Genomic DNA, 24,172 nt, shown 5'->3' on the forward strand with positions numbered 1-24,172 from the left:
AGAAAAGCTTGGATAGGGACTGCAAAGTTACCAACCTAGTGAATGTAATCAGTCCCTCACTGAGTCCAATGACAGAAAGCTGACTTGTAAGAGAACAACTGGTAGGGAAGAAAAAAAGAATCTTATCGAGCTCATGACCCTCTTCCTGCCCTCTTCTCATATCAAAGACACAAAGCTGAAGTCCTTCACTACTGCTACTATTTGAAGTTAGTCCCATTGTATTCTCCTTTTACTCTTTCTGCATACAACAAATATAAATCATCAGTCAGAATCTACTACAAAGTACATATTCTACTTGAGGATTAATTTCCATAAAACCATTTTGTGAATGCCCTATAAAGATATATGACATACACTTAATTTAACACTATTAAGTCATTTGCACACTGAGAGACAACAAGACACAGTTGTAAACAATTGTTGATCAAGAAACATAAATTTCCATAACAGCCAGCAATGACAAAACTGGAAGTAATTAATCTCAAAAATCCAAATGAGATGAAATCAAAGGGAAAGATACCAGGAAAAATATATCCTTCAAGGACAAATGTATAAGTAGAAATTCATGCACAATCTGAAATAAAGCACAAGAATGCAAAAGCGGCAGTTCCTTCTTCTATTTTACATCAGATCAAAAGGATCTTGAGAATGAATGTCAAAACTGCATTTCTGGAGTAATAGAATAATAACAAAATAGGGATAACAAGTATTGTATGTAGAATCAAATATGAAGAGAATACTCGAGCTTTAGAAAGGATGTGGTGTCCCCTTTAGATAAATTCAGCAGGGAAAGGTTCAATCCTTAAATTAAGATAGGAAATATTATTTTGATTTTGGGACTGCGGGACATCTATTATTTTTTTAATGCAATATTTGTAAATAACAGCATAATTCAGGTGTTGGATTTTGGGAGGGCATATAGCCTCCTAGAACTTGACAGCCTAGTTATGGCAGATTCCCATGACAGAATTGATTGAGAAGTCACAAGATAGAATGGAGCTACTTTTGGAGGAATTTTCATTATTGCAATTTCAATTGTTATTTTGAGAGGTAAAATGGGGTGTTGGAACTTGTGCATCTAATTTGGGCCCTTTGCTACTAGAAAATAATGTTCTTTACATTGGGGCCCATGGCATGTTTATTCTAGTTTTCTATAATAGTTCAAACCTTGTGTTCAAATATTGAATCTAAGTACGAAAACCCTTGGATTATATAAATTAATGGATGGATGTTGTTTTCCCCATAGGGTGTCAGGTTAAGACATTGCATAAATGACAGAAGTACACAGAATATATGGAACTCACAAGTGTTCTATTGATTCATAATAAGCCAGTACATACAATGATAGCAATATGTTCGACTACAATAGCATATCCAAAGACTGGAAACAGATACAATATAAAGGAGTTGATCAGCTACCCGGTGCCAACTGTCAACAACCGACGGGTTAACTGTCGATGCTAACACAATTTACCTTAATGCTTAATTACCCGACAACATCATCCCCCCCCAAAAAAAAATGTCGTCTCCGGATGGTAGACAACCAAAATGGGAATGATGTACAAGCAAAACTGAAACCCAAAACAACAAATCACTGGGGAAGGTCGTCTCCAGATGACTTACAACAAAATGGGGAATATACTGCTTACTACATAACCCAAAATCAGAAACTAAGGGGGTGCAGAGGGCGTCCCTGATGAAGAAGGCATTGGTGGTGGTGTAGCGGTGGACGCAAATCGCCCACGCAACTCGTACACTTGCTCTGTCCTCCTCTTCAGATTCCGTTCTGCCACCATCTGCCGCTCCATTGCAGTCTTTACCATATAGGCGGCCTCCAACACCTCCTTATCCTTCTTGTCCACGCTCTCCAGTGCACTGACCAATCGAGTCTCCAACTGCGCTCTAGATGCCCTCACCTCTTCCAGCTACATAACCAAGGCAAACTTATCTGCTACCAAAATGTCCATCGATGTCCGAGTTTGTGCCATGGTAGCCTCAACCTCCCGAAACCTGGCAGTCAGCTCCTCTCGAACCATCACTGCTGCTACGCGCAAGGCCTCAGCTATGGATGCCATGTGTTGTGTCCTCCGGAGCTCAAGATAGACTTCACACAAGGCCTGCTCCACCTCTCTCAACAAGGACTACATCCAAGTCTCGCCAACCCCCTTAGTGAGGCGCCAAGCCTCCAGCATCCCCAGGTTCTCTGTCTCAGGCCACCCGGCAGACTCAACGTACGATGTACGGCTATGGCGTGCGGTGTATAGCTTGCGATTTTCTTTTCTCGTTCCGTACGGTTGGGCAGGGTCTGCAAATGTTTCTTTTCTATTTGCCTTTGGTGTGGCGGGGTATTTATAACGTGCAGGGTGCCACCGCACAGTGGATGCATGGCCCCCACCATACGAGGAGTGCCATCGTACGGTGCACCTTTTTTTTTAATTATTATTTAAATATAAAAAATAAAAATATCGGGTCGTACGGTCATCTGTCGTACGGACTCGTACAACCGTACAGTTTTTTTTTTTAATGATTATTTCATCGGGAGGGTTCAGGATCGATCGTCCGTCTCTGTTCGTGGTACTGTTTTAATTTCGACCCATTGACGACGTCTGGTATCTCTTTCCCATTGAGCGTCCACAACTTAATCGCCCCGTTGGCATTGACCTCGCATACCTTGAAGGGGCCTAGCCATCGTACTTTAAATTTTCCGAGTTTGATTTTGTTCCTCCCATTGAATTTCAACACCAATTGCCCCGGAGTAAACTTCATTTGTCGAAGATGCTTGTCGTGCTAGACCTTCCGTCTTTGTTGGGTTGCCTCTGTGGCCCATTGTGCCATCATTCTTTTTTCGTCCAGTTTGCTCAAGGCATACAACCGCTCTCAGAGACTCTCCATGTCGCCTAGTATATTGTCAATGGCGATCCGAAGACTCAGCACCATGAATTCCACTGGCACCACAGCTTCCTGCCCGAACATTAACTGGAAGGGGGTCTGTCCTGTGGTGACCTTATACGACGTTAGGTACACCCACAGTACCGACGGTAAGCGTTCCTCCCAATCTTCCTTCTTCACTCCACAAGACTTGTAAATCACAGAGACGATTAATTTGTTTGTCGCCTCGGCTTGCCTGTTCGCCCGAGGATAGCAGGGGCTTGATAAGGAGTGGAATATCTTGAACTCCATCGTGAGCAACCGGATTATATGATTGACAAAATGTCCTCCCCGATCACTCGTCAGTTGGATTGGAATCTCGTACCATGTAATGATTTGCTCGTAGATAAACCTTGTTGTACTGACGGTCGAATTGTCTGGCAAAGCCCATGCCTCGACCCACTTGGTCAAGTATTCTGTGGCCACCACAATGTATCTGCACCGTCGCGCTCGACTTGCCTTCAAAGGTCCGATGAAATCTAGCCCCCATCGTTCAAGAAGTTCCTGGGCATTGGACGGATTGAGGGGCATAAAATCCCTCTTCAACGGCCTCCCTGCTCGTTGGCACGTGTCACAACTCATCACCCACTCCCGAGCGTCATTGTGCAGTGTCGGCCACCATAGCCTTGCCAATAGAACTTTCCTGGCCGTGGTGTCGGGCCCCATGTGCCCTCCTGTCGGCCCTTCATGTGCTTCCCGTAAAACATCTTGAATTTCTTCCTCCAGGACACATCGCCGTAGGCCCTGGTCAAGTCCCATTTTATACAAAAGGCCATTAATGAGTTGAAACGTCTTACTCCTTAGTACGAGCTTCCTTCGCTCCCCTGGTGGCATCTCTCTAGGGAATTGTGATGTCGACAGATATTCCCTGATGCTTGTGTACCAGGCAGGAAGAACGGCAATGCGGAATAAGTGGGCGTCCGGGAAGTCTTCATTTACTCCTTCCGTCGATTCCCCTGACTTGATTCTAGATAGTTCGTCGGCTATCACATGGCTTTTCCCAGGTTGTACAATAATGTTGAATGTAAACTTCTGTAGCGGCATCAGCCATCGGCTGATTTGCCCTTGAATGATTGGCTTATTCAACGAGTACATTAATGCATGGTGGTCCACATAGAATGTGAACGGCGTGGCCAATAAGTAATGTCTAAACTTCTGGACGGAGTACACCATCCCCAGGGCTTCCCTCACTATCGTACTATAATTTTTTCCACCTTTGACAAGAGTCTGTTCACAAAGTATACCGGTTGATCTAGCCCGTGATCGCCAACCTGCGCCAGTGTGGCCCCTATGGCAAAATTTGATGCGTCGACGTGTACATGGAACTCTTTGTCCCAATTCGGATAGGTCAGGATTGGCGCACCTACCAACCGTGACTTCAGTTCTTGGAAGGCATCCTTCTGAGCCGTCCCCCATGTGTACGGTTCACCTCTCCTCGTCAACTTGTCCAGAGGGCAGGATACTTGAGCAAAATTTTTGATAAACCGCTTGTAATACCCTATGTGTCCTAGGAGGGATTTGACTCTCGAGACATCTGTTGGTGCCTCCATTTCCACTATCACCCAAATCTTGTCCGGGTCAGTCTTGAGTCCAACCTTACACACTATGTGTCCTAACAGCTTCCCTTGAGGCACCATGAATCTGCATTTTTTTGGGATTGAGTGCTAGGCGAGCTCGCCTGCATCTCTCCATGCATTCGCCAAGTGCGGCCAGATGTGCATCCTAGTTATTGTAGATGAACCAGTCGTCAAGGAACGCCCTGAAGTTCCCTACTGACATCTTGTCAAATATGTGAAGGATTATCCGTTGGAATGTCATTGGCGCGTTACATAACCCGAACGGCATTCGGTTATACGCGTACACGTCATCTTCCACTACGAAGGTCATTTTTAATTTGTCCTCTTCGGCAATGGATATCTGGTTATACCCAAAAAATCCATCCATAAATGAATAAATTTCATGACCAGCCACTTCCTCCAAGATGCTATCCATAAATGGTATTGGAAACGGGTCCTTTATGGTGACCGCGTTAAGGCATCTGAAATCCACGCAGATTTGGATCTGGTTTGCCTCCTTTTTAAGGGATATCACTATGGGCGACACCCACTCGCTGGTCTGCACTTTAAAAATAATCCCGGCTTCGAGCATACGTTTGATTTCATCAATCTCTCGCAGCATAGTTTTTATTCATTCTGTACGGCCTCTTCCGTACAGGTACGGCCCCAGGTACGAGTGAAATTTGGTGTAGGCACAGTTCTGGCGGCACCCTTTTGAGGTCCTCGTACGTCCAGGCAAATTCATCCTTGTATTCCATGAATGTTTTAAACGCGACGGCTTTCAGGACTGGAATCTAGTCGTCACCAACCAGGATGTTCCTTGACTCTGCTTCCGTGCCAAGGTTTGTAGGTTTTATGGACTCTTCGTACCGGATTGGTTTCGTCATGTCAAACCTATGTGCTGGTGTCTCGTTGACAGAAGCATCCCCTTCTGTGTATTCCTCGTACGCTGGCGGATATTCATTTTTGTCCGGCTCCTTGTCAACCTGCAACATGTTGCACCCATACAGCAGCTCGTAGTCTTCCATTTGCCAATGGAAGAGCCCATTAAGGGAATCGGTCTCATGTTCCGAACATCCTTGGATTCCCGAGATGCCTTCCTCATCCGGTTCCCTTCCGTACTTTCCTTCGCCAGCTCCGCCCTCGCCGTTCGATTCCGATTCTGACGCGAGTTCTGCACTCACGAGTTGTGTTTTCAAGTCGATAATAAATTTTCGCTCGGCTTTCTCCATGGACAGCATGTTACGCTTCCAGTTGTGATTCGCCCTGGCTGCCACCAACCACCCTCTGCCAAGAATGGCGTTGTATCCTTTCTTGGCGAGCGGAATCACCACGAAATCGAGGACAAATGGTTGTGTCCCGATGGTCACTTGTTGCGCCATGAGCGTTCCAAGAGGTTTGATACCATGTTGATCCACTCCCAGTAAGTTGAAGGTTGACGGCCACAGTGTCAGCTTGCCAAGCTTCTTCCAGGTTTCTTCCAAAAGCACATTTACTCCCAACCCGCCGTCGACAATGGTGTCAGTCAAAATGGTGCCAAGTATTCCCATTTCTACCACTGTCGGGTGCCGACCACTGTATAGTGTCAGGACCAATGGGTCTGTTGGTGTTCCACCAGGAACATCCGTATTCCGGGTCACCCGACTCTGTGGAGTTACTTGCACCGTACATAGGAGTGTCGTACGTAATTGCGGCATCGTTTCCAGTTGGTCCTTCATCTTCACAGGTACTTCAATTTGCAACATTTGATTCAGGATATTTTCCTCAACCTCAGAGTGGGAAGTACTTGTCGCTTCCTGAGTGTTGCCAACATTTCCTTCGCCACTTTAGCCTTCGCCTCCAGCGCCCGCTGCTTCTCCGTGCGAGGGTCCGGGTATGTGGCCTTCTTTGCCTGTGCCTGTGTGATTGCCAATACCCGTTCCTCCGTCCTGTCAATGTTGAGCAAGTTCACTCCAGACTTTGGGCAAGTTCCATCATCGTGGTCTCCAGGCCCACACCATTTGCATAGTTTTTGTGGAGTTTCTTCTGAGGTGCATTCCCTCGCAAAGTGGCCCCATTGATTGCAGGCTCGGCACTGGATCATTGGTCATCCCTTCGCATCATATTAGATCCGGCCCCTATTATTATTGTTATTATTGGTCTTCCCCCCTTGCCGGTTATTCCAGTATCCGCCAGATGATGCATTATTGTTGGTGGTTTGCGAAGTTCCGATGGTCGGCTGCTCTTGCGTGAAGAGAACTTGTTGGCTCCTGGTTTTCATATTGTAGGGACATTCCTTTGTCAAATGTCTGGCAATCTGACAAATGTTGCAAAAAGCCTTCTTGGGGCAGGACCCCTTGGTGTGTCTGTCACTCCTACAGTTCGTACACCACACGTCATTTTCTTCAGTCTTACTTGTACTCCCCTTCATGGCTTTGGATTCTTTCATCATTCGTTCCATATCCTTTTGGAGCGCATGCACCTTTTTACTTGATTCGCCACCGTTGTTGCTTTCCCCGTCAGAATCTTCATCATCATCGGATGAGTATTTATTACTTTTCTTCTTCTTTGACGTTTTGTGTTCGCTCTCAAGGTCCATCGCCCTATTATAGGCTTCGTCATATGACGTCAGTGGTACAATTTTCATCTTCTTCCGTATGGAGGATTTCAACCCTTCCACAAACTATCGTTTCTTCAACCCATCTGCTGGTTGGCTTTCCATTTTACCCAACAATTCTTTCAACCTCCGATTGTATGCCTGTACTGTCTCCTTGGGACCTTGTTTGGTACTGTATATCTCAGCTACGATTTCATTGTCATCACGGAGCAACCGAAACTCCTCCTTGAATTCCTTCTGTAGATTGGCCCATGTGGCCACTTTTTGCTTGTCAACATCGGAGTACCAATCTATGGCAACTCCGCGTAACGTGGTTGGGAACTGCTATACCCACTCATCCTGGTTTGTCACTCCGTTGGCAGACCAAATAGTTTCACATGTACGGCAGTGCCGTACAGGGTCTTCCTTGCCGTCCCCTATGAACTTTGGCGAATTTTGTTTACTTGCCATCCCACTGTTGGGTCTCGCTCCTCTGATGCCTTGTGTGCTTGTACCTGGTGATCCGCCACCTCCACCTCCTGCACCTGACCCTCCACTCGTGGGTCTTCTGGAGAAGGTTGCTGACCCCGAACCGAACAAATTGCCTCCCGTACGATACCCTTGTGTTCCCTCGACACCTTCGGTGATACCGTCACCTTCGGTCATCTCCCTCCGGTTGGTTGTCTCCCTCTAGTTGTCCTCTGAAATGGACAAGTTCTTTAGTAGGACTCTGGTAGCGTCGATCAGGTTTAGATTTCGCCTTGTTTGTTCCACCAACTCTTTCCGACTTCTTATCCTATGGTGGTATTCTGGCGAACTGTAGAGTTCTCCTTCGGCACCCTCCGTGACTTCTTCTAGGTTCATTCCCTTCGGGCAACCCTACAACAATGTAGAGAGTGTAATTCTCTCTATCTATCTCTGCCTCCGCAACCTCCATGACACCACCTGGGTTCCCTTCGAGCAACCCCTTGGTCAGTCGTCTGTCGGCAAGCTACCTTAGCCTACGCCTTCGTTCTATCTGTTGCCTGAGATTCAACGCTCTTTGTGCCATTTCCCATTCGTCACTTTGTATCTTTTTATTTTTGTCTTTATTTACTATATTGGGCATAAATCACTTCCGTACACAGCAAGCACACACCATGTACACAAACAAACAAAAAACTTTTGTTACTTCATCCTCGTACATAATGTATGTCACTAACATACTCATTACAATGGGGGTGTTCTTATTTATTCTCTCTAACCGTCAGAGTTCATGTATTGCACTCATCTTCTTGGTGCTCCCTAAATTCCGGTAGAATTTGCTGCCGTCGGTTCTCTCGGTAGATGTCTTCCCTTCCGTTCTGGAGAGCCAAATATCCTTGTGCCAAAAGGTTAGGCAGTTCGCTCATCAACAGATTCACAGCATGGCTTTACTCCGAGAAAACTCGACACAGCATCTTCTAGGACATCTTCAGCGATGGCTTCCCTCCGTATGTGTGTTTCGATTGCCGCCTGTAGGATGCAAGAGAAATCTTTCGTGTCTTTTCCCCCTCGAACAATTCGTCGGGTTCTCTATCAGGGTCACTCGTTCCTTCTGGTAATGGTTGTCCCATTATCCGTGTGCCATGTAATACGTCCTTTTCCCGTTGCTCCCAGGTTTTTATTTAGGCAACGACGCCAAATGTTTTCCCCATAGGGTGTCAGGTTAAGACATTGCATAAATGACAGAAGTACACAGAATATATGGAACTCACAAGTGTTCTATTGATTCATAATAAACCAGTACATACAATGATAGCAATATGTTCGACTACAATAGCATATCCAAAGACTGGAAACAGATACAATATAAAGGAGTCGGTCAGTTACCCGGTGCCAACTGCCGATGCTAACACAATTTACCTTAATGCTTAATTACCCGACAACAGACGTCATGCCCCTGACAAAAATACCAGATCACAGCCCATTTAAAATTATAGTCTAGGTGATTAAAGTTTATAGTAGTGCCCATGTAACAAATAAAAAAGGTGGCACTAACAGAAGAATTAAATTAAAATGAAATTGAAGTTATCAAGGGCAGCATTGAACAAGTGCAACATAGTGGCGAGTACTTGTCGTGTTAATTTGTAGTTGAAATAGTAATTTTTGTTATAGTTATTGATAATCTTTATTAATTATAACTAATATATTCTTTAATTAATTTTTGTTTTTGTTTTATTCTATTTATCTTTTTGATAATTGTGTTGTCTTACATGTATTATGTCAATTTGATTGGTGAGAGAAAGTTTTATTCATGTAGTGTTGGACTATGATAAATCACAATTTTTTGGCTAGATAACTTTGTTAGGGAGTAGGTATATATTAGTGGGTTTACTATTTGATGCATGAGTTATAATTTTTATGTATATTATAAACTCTGTCATGGTACATGCAAAGTTTGGGCCTGTTTAGAACATTGTTGTGTGACATGCGGGCTTGTCTTAGTGCAACATTAATGTGGCTATAATTATAAAATATTTGATGAATAACACATTAACAACTATATTTGAATTGTGCTAAGTGGAGGTTGTACACTAGCGTATAGATGAAGACTTCATGAACTTTGGTGTACTAATTAATATTTCAATATTGTAGTTTCATATGAGATAGTTGGGGTTAGTATTTTTTGTTGTTTTGAACAACAAATGCAACAACAAAGTGACTTATATTTGTTTATATAAATTATTATACAGTTGTGATTTAGCTGACATAGAAAGCACAATCTAACACAGATGATTCGATAAGGGTTGCTTTGAGATTGTATAGTGCTGTGAGGAAGTTTTATAGTTTTATAATAGGACTAAGCACATGGAAATTCAACACTAGTATTAAAGACAACTGATTCCACAAGGGTTTCTTGCGCTTGTATACTGTCATATAAAGGATTAAATAGTTGATGGACTCATGTACCAAGTAGTTGATATATCCATGAAGTGCCTTGCTTGTGACTAGTTTGTGAAAAACTTTGAGATTTTTCTTAAGCTCGTCCCAATATTTCCAAATTGAAATTTCCAAATACCATATACCAATATTAATGAGTAATTTGTATCAACAAAACAAAAAAACTATTAAAACATCATTTCTATATCATATATGCTTAGTGAATATAGAGCATTTTTATGCAATTGGAAATGAGAACTCAGTAGATGCCAGCCCAGCTTCGCTTCTTATATGAAGCGGTAATATATAAACAAAAAAATTACTTTCACGCTATATATAGTTGCTGCTAGTATATGAAGAGTATTACATTTTGTAATATGAAGTAAGAAAATCAACAGCTGGGAATGATTGAGGAAACCACAGCACTTCAAGTATTCATAAATTATAATGTCAATTTAGATTTGTATAATTACGAGCTGGGATTTATAAATATTGCTAACTGGAACTGTTATCACGGAAGAAGGCTATCTGAAGTACTCTATATTAATGTTACCTATATAATATCAAAAAGCTATTAACAGATATCCAGTATGGACAACAATAACTGCATACTAGACTTCCAACAGGTTGAAGGAGCAGAGAAGAAGCTGTCAAAAAGCCTTTTGGACTGCCCAACTATAGAAATGAAGTCAAAAAGCCTTTCGGACTATCAAAAAGTCTGTGCATGGTGGGCATAGGAAAGGAAGTCGGGAGCTACATAAATGTTATAATCTATAGTTGGTGGTAGCTCCCGTTAAAACGGAAGTTTCGAAGGGCGCTAGATTGTCCTCATTCTAGAGGGATTTTGGCTTGCAGGTACTTGTGATTTTTGCGATTACATTATGACTTTGACTAATTGGGAGAGTTGCCTGTGAGTTAAGACCTATCACATTATTAATGTCTAACAATGTTGGTCTGTACCAATTGCAATCCAGCTCCAAGCAGTAGCATTCTCAGTTTTCAGTTTTCAGTTTCACATTATCCTCGATGCTTGAGCCTTTAAGCATTTACAAACTCATAGCTTTAAGGCTTTAGATTTTTTGAGCTTGTGGGTTCAATGGCAAGAGTATGACTGTCATAAAAGATACTGCCTTAGCAATTGAAGAAATCAAGAGCAGGATATAGTGTAAGGGCCTCATAAGCATTAATGTTACTGTCAAAGGCAGTTAAGCAAGGATTAAAGGCATTCAAATCATTAGAAGGAAAGTCACTATCCTGGTGAGCAACAGGATATACATAATTTATCTCCTTTATTAGTACATAATCATTCACCTATGTACAATATCTGTCCCTGAGAACTATCTGATTTTTAATATAATAAAACATAGCAAACTAAAATTAGAGAACATTAAACTCTCCAAAAGAAAAGTTAAATCAGTGAAAACATGCATTTATTTATTCAGCTTATTCACAATCCTTTGCTTGACTGCCGACCACAAAATCAGGGTTGTTTTGAAAACAAAATTCTGTAACGAGGTTAAACTTGAGACAAGGTAATGAATCAATGATGTTGAAAAAATTAATCCCAAAGAATAAATTCTATAGATAAACAAAACAGCTTGCAATAGTTTATTTTGCCTATTTCAAAAGTGAAATAGCAAAGATAAGAAGCAAAAGAGCAAAAAAATTTAGAATGGAATCTTTAAATAATTTCTGGGAAGTAAACAGTTTATCATGTTACAGATTCCATATGAAGATTCAAACTATCCAAAACCTTAAGCAAATCTTTAAGCAAAAATGAATAACAAAATGATGTTTAATATATATGAAGTCATTGTGCAGTTCTGAAAACAAAATTGTGTACTTTATGATATGTATCTGCACTGATAATTTGCTTTTATAAGCAAAACTGTGTAGTTTATCATAAGTACAATATACTTATGTATTTGGTAAGAAAAGATTTTGATTCATATTATTTATGCTTACCTGCAAAAGCAACGAAACAGAAGTTAGTTAATGTTTTTTTATACAAGTTATGAAATTCCGTTTGTAATATATGAATAGCAGTATAATATACTTTGTATTCCTGACTTACGAGTCAATGACTGTTAAATGGTTCTCCTCCATTTTGATAATAACATTGTCTTGATTGAGTGTATAAGTTCCTTCTTTTTGTAATCCATGAATAGTAAATATTGTCTTGCTTCTATCTTTTGCTTAGTCTTTGTAAGTGTTTAATATGTTGCATTCCAAGTTATTCTTGTTTTCAGTTGTTAAAATGCATTTGATGGAATGTGTAAATTTGTATTCAGTGTCCTTATTACACTTGTTGCAATGACCAACATACCAAACCACTTAAATGCACACTCAGAAGAGAGAAGAGAGAAACTTTGCAAGAGTAAACACATCAGGCAAATATTGTACAGGGTCAATAGGAGTCATGACTCCCACAGAGACCTATGTTCTCATGCTTATATATTCTGGCAGAATCATGACTCCCAACTCTAGAGACTTTCTAGCAAAAACTCTTTTAGAGACCTTTTATGATGCTTTTACTTGTCATTGATTTACAAGTCATCTTATTACTTGGAAATGAGTTTATGCGACTTACTAGATTATTATTGTATGTTCTTGTGCTGAAGATTATTGTATGCCTTGTTTTAATGTTTGATTTAAATCTTTGATGTGAAGTCAATTTGATTATTAATGTCTAACAAATGTTAGATATCAAAATCAGTGTACACTGAAAATCGTCAATGAATCCTACCACTGCGAAGATCACTGAACCAGTCACCCATGTTGGTCTGTACCAATTGCAATCAAGCTCCAAGCACTACCATTCTTAGTTTTCAATTTCACATAAACCTCGATGCTTGAGCCTTAAAGTGTTTACAAACTCACAGTTTTAAGGCTTAGATTTTTTGAGTTTCTACAATGAAACCCTAGCATATTTGAAAGCTCTCAGTTTGAACTCATATTTTTAAAATCTCAATGCTCGAAGCCTAAAAAATAAACTTTCCAAGAAGCACAAATGTGGCGGACAACAAACCGTAGGGTTTAATAGCAGCTTAAAATTATACTTATAGAATTTCATGAAATTAAAATGAATTGATAGGGCAGTTCTGCATCCTGTGGAGGTTGGGAAAAAGATCCAGCTTTGGCGATGTAGTTGAGGGACTAAAGCTCAAACAAAACCAAAGTAACAAGAACTGGGCATTAGAATTGGAGAAATCCAGACCCACATTACCTTAAATGGAAGAACAGAAGACAATACTCGTCATTACATTCCACAAAAAGCTTGTTTCTGCAAAAGAAAATAGACATTTCAATAAGACATTGAGATACTGAAGGACAAGGGTAAACATAATTTAGGGCGGCGGTGAAACACTGTGTTATTTACAATAGGACTAAAATAAACATCGATTTGCATTAAAAATAAAACGAATTCATTGAGACAACACTAACACGGAAAATATGCAAAGTTGGAGAAATCGGCTTAATGAATGAAGGTGGCAAGGTAGTTCCAGATAAAGACATTAACTTTACAAATATTGTGCCATTAAAGCTAGAAACTAAAAATTTATGTGCTTATCCCAACAGACTGGCCCTTGAAAAAAGAAGATTGTATTGTTCCTTTATCTAGTTTGGAGAAACCCTAAACAACTGGGCAGTAATAAGAAAGGTTGACACTGGAAGAAACCCTAAACAATGTTCAGATTCTTGCAAGCTTCAAAGAAAGTATTAGGAGAAAGTTAAAAAAAAATGAAAATGATAATGTAATGCTTACATTTTGTATTCCCTGTAGAGGTTGACGTATGAAGCTTTCTGAATCGAATTACATTCAAATAAGAAGTTTAAATAGGAAAATAAAACTACGATTGTGAGGGGAAAAGACCATGAATGGCAGACAGCAAAGCTTGGTGAGGAGGAGTGGCATCCACAAAAAATAGAACTGCTCCGGAAAATAACAGAGGTAACCCGAAAACCCGTGTATAACAAAGAAAACTTGTGATAAAAAACAAACATAAAAATCAATAGCCGATATCCTGACCGAGTCATGTTTCCGAAAATCCAAAAAACCCAGCTATAAGAGCCAAAAGAATATTAGCCAATCATTTTCCTCCTCCATTTTTTCCAGCTTGGCAATCCTTTCTATTGCTGCCATTGAAGATCATTTCCAGATTTTTCGATTTTGCCCAAGTTTGGCGATTTTCTAAGATTGGCAATTTTGTTGAGGATGGCGATTTTAGTGTTTGAGAGCTTTGGCGATTTTATTTTCCATTGTTGCTTGTTGTTCCAAGCCTTTGTTGCAGATTCGAGGTGCATTGAAGACATTTTCAAAGTTTTTAGAAATGGCGCCATGGCTGGAAAAGTTCGATTTTTACTTGGAGCATACTTTGGTAGATTCCATGCATGTTTGATGCCACCTTTGCCTCCTATTGTGACATATTCACACATCGCCCCATTGCAAATGGGGATCCCTAGTTTTTTTTCTTTCTGGGGTTCGTTTTTAGGTCTTTTAGGGTTTTGTCTATTAGCCTTTGCATGTTGAGTGTTGCCAGAGGGATCACTAATATAGCAGGCTTGTTGGTTGAAAATTTTGTACACTTGGGGAAATATACAAAATTGTGGTTTCAACCACAGCGTGTGAGTAAAACTCTCCTAATTAAGGGAAGGCTCCCCCTATCTAACTACAAATTTGAAAATAAAATAGGATGGGACAACAATCTTTCTTCTTCCTTCAACAAAGACAATATCTTTTTCTCTTCACAGAAAAGGATAGCGATTTGATATAAACAGCAGTAACCACTTTCAAAACGAAATGAGAGAAAGGAAATGAAGTTTCCTGAAAACGCAAAGACTTTCATCACTTCCTTTGGGACAGGACAACAATATCAAGCTCAAAGACTTGATTATGTGAAGTTCTATCTACCCTTTTCTATACTAATGCTATAAAGAACAAATTATAACAGCTCAAAGACTGAAATATCTTATTCTTTTCTACTTAAAAGAATGGGAAGTAGTATAAGCTCAAAGACTCACAACTATTTCTCACAAAATCTACTCCTAAATTCTCCTAAAAAAACAAGTGAAAGCACAAAGACTTGCAGCTTTTCTCAACAAAATATTTGTTTTAATCTATATTAACCTCAACTACTTGCAGCACAAAGACTGCAAATCAGATGTGATTAAGCTCTTTAAGAAACACTTGCAAGAAAGATAATATAGAACACAAACTCAAGTATGTAGCACAAAGACTCAAAGCTTGAGCAATTTTCTTCTATTCCTTTCAATTCTTGAATTTACACATGAAAGCTCAAAGACTTCTTTGTTGTAAATTTGGCAAAGTTTTTGCTTGCTTTCCAAAAAGAAAAATTACAATAGACCCCTCAAGTATTTATAGAAGAGGAGCCTTGAGAAAAAGGTGGGAGGATCCTAACTAACTTGAGAGATTCTCTCAACCACCAAGACTTATTCAATAACTAACTAAGACTTATTCCAACTACAGTCCTAATTGAACACAACTTGTAGTTGCTTTACATGTAATTACAAAAGTGCAAGTAATGAGTTAACTTGCATTTTACAAAAAGACTTTTACATGTAACTTGTCAAAAGAAAAACTACAACTAAAGATTACAAATATGGAAAAATACAACTAAGTGCTTAAAAACACTTAAAGTTATAGCACGTGTAGACATGAATCCTTCAAACTTTTGGATGATCATTTGTAGTTCATCGGGATCCAGTTCATGGGTGTTCTTGGCAACAACCATGGTCTTCACAATAGTATTATGACATCGGAGGAGCACAGAGCTGTTTTTATCCAGGATGAACTGGATTTCATGCAAAAAGATTTGGTGTTTCATCAACATTTGAATTGAAGTGGCCGAGAATTGTTCTCTCCTCCATTCATTATGTATCCTCATCTGTAAATTAGCAAGAACTTCTTCTTCTGGAATCAGCTCTCCATCCTGACTTAGTATGTTGCAAGAGGCCTTTTCACAATGAGAGATAATATCTCGGAAAACTTCACCTCGTAATCTCATTGTATCACCAATCTCCTCAATGAGGGATTTAAGAACAAGGGCCTTATTTTCTAGAAGCTCTTCAAATTCCAAGTACATGACCCTGGAAGAGATGATGGCATGCTCATGTAGAACACTCAACTGTTGTTGGGGCATGGTTCGCCAAATTCTCAAACTATCTTCAACACTTTCCAAATTCTTTTTGAAAGTATCGAAAGTCTAATCCAATTTCTCTTCAACGATTTCCAACTTAGACATCATCTGAAAAATGCCCTTCATCACTTGTGCACATAGATCATAAAGTTGATCAATCCAAGAATCGAATGCTTGTACCTTCTAAGCAACCCTTTCCACTCCACGAATTGATTCTTGGGAACCGAAAGAACCTATGGAGTTACTCCCTTCAGCAGCAGGTTTTGTGATTTTATGAACTGCTGCCATAAGTTGTCGGTTTTCCTCTTCTAACTTATCTTTCTTTGCTAGAAGTTCATCACACCGTTGTACTAGTTTCTCTTCAACGGTTTCCAACTTAGACATCATCTGAAAAATGTCCTTCATCACTTGTGCACATAGATCATAAAGCTGATCATTCCAAGAATCCAATGCTTGTACCTTCTGAGCAGCCCTTTCCACTCCACAAATTGATTCTTGGGAACCGGAAGAACCTATGGAGTTACTCCCTTCAGCAGCAGGTTTTGTGATTTTATGAACAACTGCCATAAGTTGTCGGTTTTCCTCTTCTAATTTATCTTTCTTTGCTAGAAGTTCATCACACCGTTGTACCAGTGAAGCTACAGAAAACTGAGCATCATGTTTAATCACCTCATGCGTTTGCTTACCCAATTCTATCCTTGTAACTTTGTAATCAACAACTGACATTTCTTCAAGTGGCTTATCTGCAATGGGTTCAACAATTTTAGCTACCTTCATCTTGTTGTTGTCAATAGTTACTCTGGAGATAGTCTTGGCCTTTTTAGCAACCTTGGATCTGGACTGTTTTAGTTGCTGATAATCAAAGGCATCATGTGAGATTTCTTGCTTCTTCCTCTTTGAAGTAAAAGAACTAAGCCATGGAGGTAAAACCATCAACTCTCCTTCTGTAGCAGCTGTAGGAAAAGGAGAAGCAGTTTCTATTTGTATAACCGTGGTCATCCTGGGAGGAATATTCGTTTGGATGGCGACCACGGTTTGCTCAGTAACCAATGGGCATGAAGATTGCCTCATGAATTCTTCAAAACTAAAAGTGGAGGTATCAATTTCTAACAGTTAGACACAAGCAGAAGTATCTTCAAGAACTTCCTACACATTCTCTTGTTGATGATCAGGAGGTGGCTCGTATGCCGAAATAGGAATGGCATTCTGAGGAGATTCATCAACAAGCAAGTCAGGAGGAGAAAGGGGCGTCTCAATGGAAACTGGAGGAATAATCTCATGAGGCGAGTCGAATGCTGGAGACTTGGGAGCATCATCAAATTGCTGCCCTTCTTTTGGATTATCCAGATCGATCACCTGAACATGAAATCGTGACTTTTCCTTTCCACGAACTATCGCCTCCTCAGGAGGAAGCACTACTGCCTGACTAACTCGCAATTTGATTCTTGTGCCCGAAGATTATGTGCCTTCCTTGTTGTCAATTTGAATCTCATACTTACGTCCAAGAGGCCCCCTAGAATCATCTTCTTTCCCAATCTTGATTTTTATGAGTCTAACAACAGTATTTTTCAGCCAAGCATTGGTGTTAGCCAAGATAGGCTGAACTCTCTCAAGAATGAATATGCACTCCTTGTGTGACCATTGGATTAAAGGAAGTGGAGCTTCCTCAACCCTTCGTGAAATATATTCAGGATCAAGTGCGTGCCCATCATCAATCATCCCTTGTGGAATGTCCACCAAGTTCAAATCAAAAACCTTCTCAACAGTGAGCCTATAGTAATCCATCTTCAGAACCTCAACCTCTATGCAGAGATCTACCCAGATATCCTCAATGCGATGCACGTGCACAAAGGATTTTTTGATCTTCTCCTTCATACCCTGGTAATCAAAATTAGCTCTGGACTTAAACCTTTTGAGCTTAATTTCCTGCATTTCGGTCTCCATGGCCTTGGCTTTAACGGATGTGATAGGAGAATACCGACCAATTCTTAGTGGGTTTGTTGTAGAGATCCCCATTCCAACCTTGTGTCTGGCAGACTGATGAGTGTGGACAACCATGATTTGTCTTTCCAACTCCATAAGAATGATCTTATCAGTTGGGTATCTAGGAAGCATGTATGGCTGCCCACTATAGCATTCGATTCTCATACAGGTGAAGGTCGGGAACTGTAGAAACAAGCATCCATACTCACTCACCCTTTCCCATGCCTCATATGATACCCTTTTGTTCTTCAGAGTTTTGTCAAACTGACACATGAAGTAACTGAAGAATGCATCCTGGACTCTTCTGAAATGCAATCTACTGGGTCTCAAAGGCAACTGATCATAATATTCCCAAACGGGTATAAGCGAGCAATCACCCTTGGTAGAAAGACCTAGAAATTGTCTAAGTGATGCTGCCAAGTACACCAAGTATGAATTCATATAAAAAGTCATGGTGGAAGGAACTGTTGCAAGTTGTTCACACAAGGCATCGCTAATGACTTCTCCCCATGATATATGATGGGACTGCCTTATAAACATGATGAACTGGTACATCCAGGGCTCAAAAACATTAAAATGTTCAAGGCCCATTATCCTACTGAGGAGGGTTATGAAGTCTCCTATTTCCCATTTGAAGTCACAGCGATACAACTTAGCCCACCTTGAGAAGGCGGCTCGTGGCTCTTGGATCCACCTGTTGATATGTCGTTTACAATCTTTTTCCCTTTTTACATAATACTCAGTTGCACTCTCTTTGGAGATTTCCATGTAAACAAGTGCAGAAGGTATTCTGAAGACCTTCTCAATTGTGTTTGCATCAAGGCGGATTATTGCTTCGCCATCATCATTTTTAATGATTTTTGTCTCCTTGTCAAAGTGATGCGCGCAAGCGAGAACGAATTCAGGTTCTAGGGCAGCCACCGGGAAAGAAGATGCATGATGGATATGGCTGTCCAACAGCCGCTACATATTGCTATCTTGTGGATCCTCAACCCTTTTGACAAATTTTGACATGTCTACATGTCCTATCTCTGTATCTCTGATACGATCCAAAGGAGAGGAAACTTGGGAAGACGCAACTTCGTTTTGGTACTTGTCATATTTGTACTTCATCTTTTTTGGAATTGGAGATGACGGAAAATCTGACATTGATAGACAACCTGGAATATTGTGATGAAGACTTAAAAGCATTAAGGCAACATCATATTCAGCTGCAAATAACATTTTTCCTTTTTCAAATGGGAAAAACTTCGACTCTTGAACTTCACGACTTTATGAGAGAAAGAGGGGAAATAAATGGAAATGGGGGAATCTTGACTTTGACCAATTTCGGATCTTGCGGAAATTTTAGCAAGTATACAAGTTGGAAAGGGCATACATGCAATCGGATTTTTAAAACCCGAATGCAAGTACACTTGTAAATTTGCAAATGGAGAAATGGATGGAAAATGAGAATTAGACTTGTGGAAAATAACGAAAATGGAAAGTACGGATATAGGTGACATGAATGGATAAAAATGGGAAAATCTGGGAATGCCATTTTCATAAAAATGGGAAGAACTTTTCAACATGTAATTTGGTTCTTAAAACCCGATTTTGAAAGGAAGGGTATTTCACATTTTTTCAACTTGGAATTTTAACCAAAAATGGTTAAATTCTTTAACCGTAAGGGAAGAACAAAGATTTCCAGCCAACTTGTAATCGGAATTTAAAATCCCGATTACAAGTAAAGAGGGAAAATGGGGAAGAACAATGCAATCCAAAAATTGCATATCAAGGGGAAAAACTCTCTCACAAAACCAATTTTGGGACAAGAACAACATATTTACAAAATTACAACTAGAAAGGAAAACTAAGAAAACAAGAAAATAAGAAAATGAGACAAGGAAAGAAAAGAAAACATACCTTGTTTCAAACTGAAAATGCCTCTCCAAAAGATGCAACAATCTTGTAATGAAGAAGACAATCCAATAAATAAAGACAATCCGCAACCCAAACCCTTGCCACGTTTTTACAAAAATGCCATTTGTATAAAAACGTGGCAGCAAATCCAAAGGAAATGGCATGGAAAGTGGATAAATATCCCTCTAACCTCAACGCCTTAGCATGAGATGCAAAAACGACTTGGGAGATTGTTGATTCGTGGCATCCTTGAAGGAGAAAAACGTGGTTTTTGGTAAAAACGTGTTTACATCTTTGATACCAAGAAACCAGCAATAAATTGAACTCCCAAAACCCTAGAATGGCGTGAAAGATGTTTGAAAATGCACAAGAATAGGGAAGAATCCCAAACGCCTTCTACCTCCAAATTTTTTTCCACAAAATCTTGCTTAAAATTCTCAAAAACCGTTTTTTCTTGCTAATTAGGTTTTTGGAAAAGAATAACAAGTTCGAATTAGCATGAATTGGAGAAAATCGGGTTTTTTGGACCAAATGGCAAGTTTAAAATGCACTTTTTCATCAATAAGGCAAAAATTAGGTTTTTAAAATGCAATTACATGTTAAAAGTCCTAAAAAATGCACTTTATAGGCAAAATCGGGTTGTTGGGAGAGAATAGCAAGTTTTAAATGTCACTTTTCTCATTCCAAGGCAAAATCGGGTTTTGGAGAGAGATGTGCAAGTTTAAAATCACTTGTAAAGGGAAAATAAAATCCCTACAACAAGTTATAATTCACTTGCACACATGTAATAGGGGTTTAAAATCCCTATTACAAGCAAAAACCATTAAAGTAGGGGTTTTTGAAAAGAATTACAAGTTTACTTGTAACTTAACCAAAAAAATCCCTATTTTAACTGAAAAAGCCAAAAAGCATCAAAGGGGAAATAAAAAGCAAATTACAAGTTTTTATTTTTCAATAAAGTGCACTTGTAACTAGCTAAAAATTTCCCTACAAAGACCAAAACAATGGAAATCATTAAAACTTGCAATTCAAGGAAAATTCTCCACCTGCAATCAGGGAGAAAAAACCCGAAATTGAAGGAAAGACATAACAAACGAATCCAGAATGTGACGAAATTCGAAACGTAGTTCGAGGATGGACTAAGGATTAAGCCAATCCAAGGATTAGTCAAAATTCTGCCTCAGGAAGCGTGCCATAGAGTAAAATTTTATTTTTTCACAAAAAATTTATGTAATGGTCCTTCATTTTTGAAAGCAAAAATGAGGACAACAAGGCTCTGCTTGAGCCAAGGGAGTCAGCAGGTGCTCCAGGTTAGGGTTTCTTTGAAAGTCTCCCTTAGGCCTAGTTTTTCTCTTGTTGCTAATAGTGTCTTGTTTGAGTTTCAGGAGGTCAATGAGGCTTGGTGAGTGAATATCATCTTTGAAGATCTGAGTTAGGTCAAATTGGTGAGTGATGAAGTCTGGAATGTCATCCTGATCTTCAAATATCCTGAAATTTGGCTGTCTGGAATGTCATCCTGATCCTGAAATTTGACTAAGTCTGGAAAATTGAAGAATCCTCCAAAAACTAGATTTTGCATTATAACTCCTGGAGGTTCGAAACCGCTCTCAAACATCCTGACAATATATATGGAATATAACTTAAAGTATAAGAAAGCTTATACTTAAATGTTATATTCCATATATGAATCCTGACGGAGAGACCAAAATGTCAAATTTTTCTCTCGACCCTTCCAAAGGGTCCAAAGCGAATTCCAATTTCACTCCTGACCCTTCCAGAGGGTCCACAATGAATCCCTCTATAGGACATTCTACTTTGATCCAAACTTAGAACTAACTCATTCCCAGGCATTATTGAGGGCAAAACACTTATTTGGAGTGAAGAAATATGAAAACAAAGTCAGGATTTGAGCATAAGGAGGAATTTCGCTCCTGACCCTTCCAAAGGGTCCAGAGCGAAATTCATATGAGACCCTTTTTTCTTCACAAAACCTTGAAGTGAATGCTAACTTGGACTAGAGGATGATCAGGAGAGGCCTAATAAGTTATATCCAAGCCAAAGAAGGGAGGAAAAAGGTGAAAATGAGCCTAAAATGTAAATTTCGCTCCTAACCCTTCCAAAGGGTCCAGAGCGAAGTTCACTTTTCCTCTATTTTGTTCTTTGACTTGACCAAGTTTGGAACTTCTAAGGCATGGTTTGGAGGACTTGGATGCATATTTTCCTTGGAGAGGAGGTTTGAGGCGATTAAATGATGGAAATCAACCTGGAAGGAGAATTTCGCTCCTAACCCTTCCAAAGGGTCCAGAGTGAAAATCCCCATAACTCTCATTTTCTTCCTTGTTTTGGCCAAGTTTTTGGTTTCTAAGGCATGTTGGAAGGTGGATTGATATGTTCTTGCCTTGGGAAGTGATTGAAAGCATTAAAAGGTGAAGATTTTGCCTAGAATATGAATTTCGCTCCTGACCCTTCCAAAAGGTCCAGAGCGAAATTCTTCATAAACCTCATTTACTTCCTTGCTTAGGATACAAACCTTGTTCCTTGGGCAAAGAGTGATATATTTTTGCCTTGCAAAGAAGATTGGAGTTGAAAAGATGAAGGATTTTAGCCTAAAATAGAAATTTCGCTCCTGACCCTTCCAAAGGGTCCAGAGCGAAATTCTTGGAAACTCATATTTTCTTCTTAGATGAGGTCAAGACAGTGATTCCTATGGCGTAGGTGCACGTAGAGTGGTGTATTTTTGCCTTGCAAGGAAGATTGGAGTTGAAGATGAAGAGTTAAGCCTAGAATGTGAATTTCGCTCCTGACCCTTCCAAAGGGTCCAGATCGAAATTCCTAAAATTCACCTTTTCCTTTCATTTTTGTGTCAAGCTGAGTGTGGATCATGGTAGATTTAGCTTGGATGGACCCCTAGGCATGCCTTGGAATGTATTGTGGCCACCAATGATGAAGATTTTAGGCTAGGACAAGGATTTCTCTCTCGACCCTTCCAAAGGGTCCAGGGCAAAATCCTAAATAGGTCTTGTCCCTGGCCATGATTTTTAGCGAAATTCTCCTTTCTAGCCATTTTGAGGGTCAAGTAAGTGTTGCATGTATAGGAGAGGGATCCAAAGATGAGAGCCCAAGTATAGAGAGTGAAAAGGATAGACCTTGGTGAAGGAAAACAAGCAAGTCAAGAATTTCACTCTTGACCCTTCCAAAGGGTCCAGAGCGAAATTCTCAATTGCACTCCCGACCCTTCCAAAGGGTCCAGAGCGAAATTCTCAATTTCACCTAATTTGATCATGATGAAGGTCAAATTGTGGATTCCTAGGCTTTGGTGAAGATAAGGATAGCGTATGCTTGCATTGGAAGGCATTTTGGAGTAGAGACATGATAGAATTTGTGCTAAAATGCAAATTTCGCTCCTGACCCTTCCAAAGGGTCCAGAGCGAAATCCTTAAAAAACTCCATTTTGCTCCAATTTTGCATCAAACTTGGTGTTGGTTGAGATTGAGGGCATCCATAGACATGTATCTGAGCAAGTATGGTCACAAAGTGAGAAGAATTTGAGTCAAGAATGCAAATTTCACTCCTAACCCTTCGAAAGGGTCCAGAGCGAAATTCTAAATAGGTCATGTCCTTGGCCTAGATCCAAAGCGAAATCCTTTCTTTGGTCTTTTGGGGGGTCAAATAAATGATATCTTAAGGAGAAAGCAATTCAAATGTCAAGTGAAGTTCAAGGCAAGGAGATGATGAAATTTGAGCTAAAATGCAAATTTCGCTTTTGACCCTTCCAAAGGGTCCAGAGCGAAATTTTTATAGGGCCTGTCCCTGGAGAGGATATTGAGCGAAATTCCATTTTGATGTCTTCTCATTAATGATTTAAGGTGGAAAATGCTATGTTGAAATGAATATGTCATATGTGCCTAATCATCCTTTGGTTTATTTTGCAGATAAAAGAAGATCAAGCCTGGACAAGGACGACCTATTCCAATCCATCCTCATCAAGGACATTCCAAAAGCACAAAGATGGACTCAAGGAGTTTTGAAACGTTGGAAAACTACAAGTGTTCAATAAGTTGCCAAAACCTTCACTTGGCCACGCTAAGGAACCACATGATGACAGAGAAAGGAGTTGCCAGCATTTCAGGGCCAAATATGCTACTAGAGAAGGAAGACTTGACAATAAG

The 24,172-nt window shown here is 40.1% G+C and overlaps 1 protein-coding gene across 3 annotated transcripts in view; it reads right to left on the reverse strand.

The window, feature by feature from the left end:
- The window catches only part of LOC131078691 (vacuolar fusion protein CCZ1 homolog B), a 144,455-nt gene that overhangs the window by 100,707 nt on the left and 19,576 nt on the right, over positions 1-24,172 (reverse strand). The window contains exons 1-3 of one of the 3 annotated variants that reach the window (XM_059216783.1): positions 13,727-13,939; positions 13,187-13,243; positions 36-238 (exon numbers count right to left, since the gene is read on the reverse strand). In XM_059216783.1, the coding sequence (XP_059072766.1) occupies positions 36-217 (182 nt within the window). In that variant the 5' untranslated portion in view covers positions 218-238; positions 13,187-13,243; positions 13,727-13,939. Of the gene's footprint in view, positions 1-35; positions 239-13,186; positions 13,244-13,726; positions 13,940-24,172 lie in introns of those variants that run through there. The other 2 variants (XM_058016464.2, XM_058016463.2) reach the window with 2 other exon arrangements.

The sequence above is a fragment of the Cryptomeria japonica genome, chromosome 2 (assembly GCF_030272615.1).
Source record: "Cryptomeria japonica chromosome 2, Sugi_1.0, whole genome shotgun sequence".
In the NCBI taxonomy this organism is placed as follows: Eukaryota; Viridiplantae; Streptophyta; class Pinopsida; order Cupressales; family Cupressaceae; genus Cryptomeria; species Cryptomeria japonica.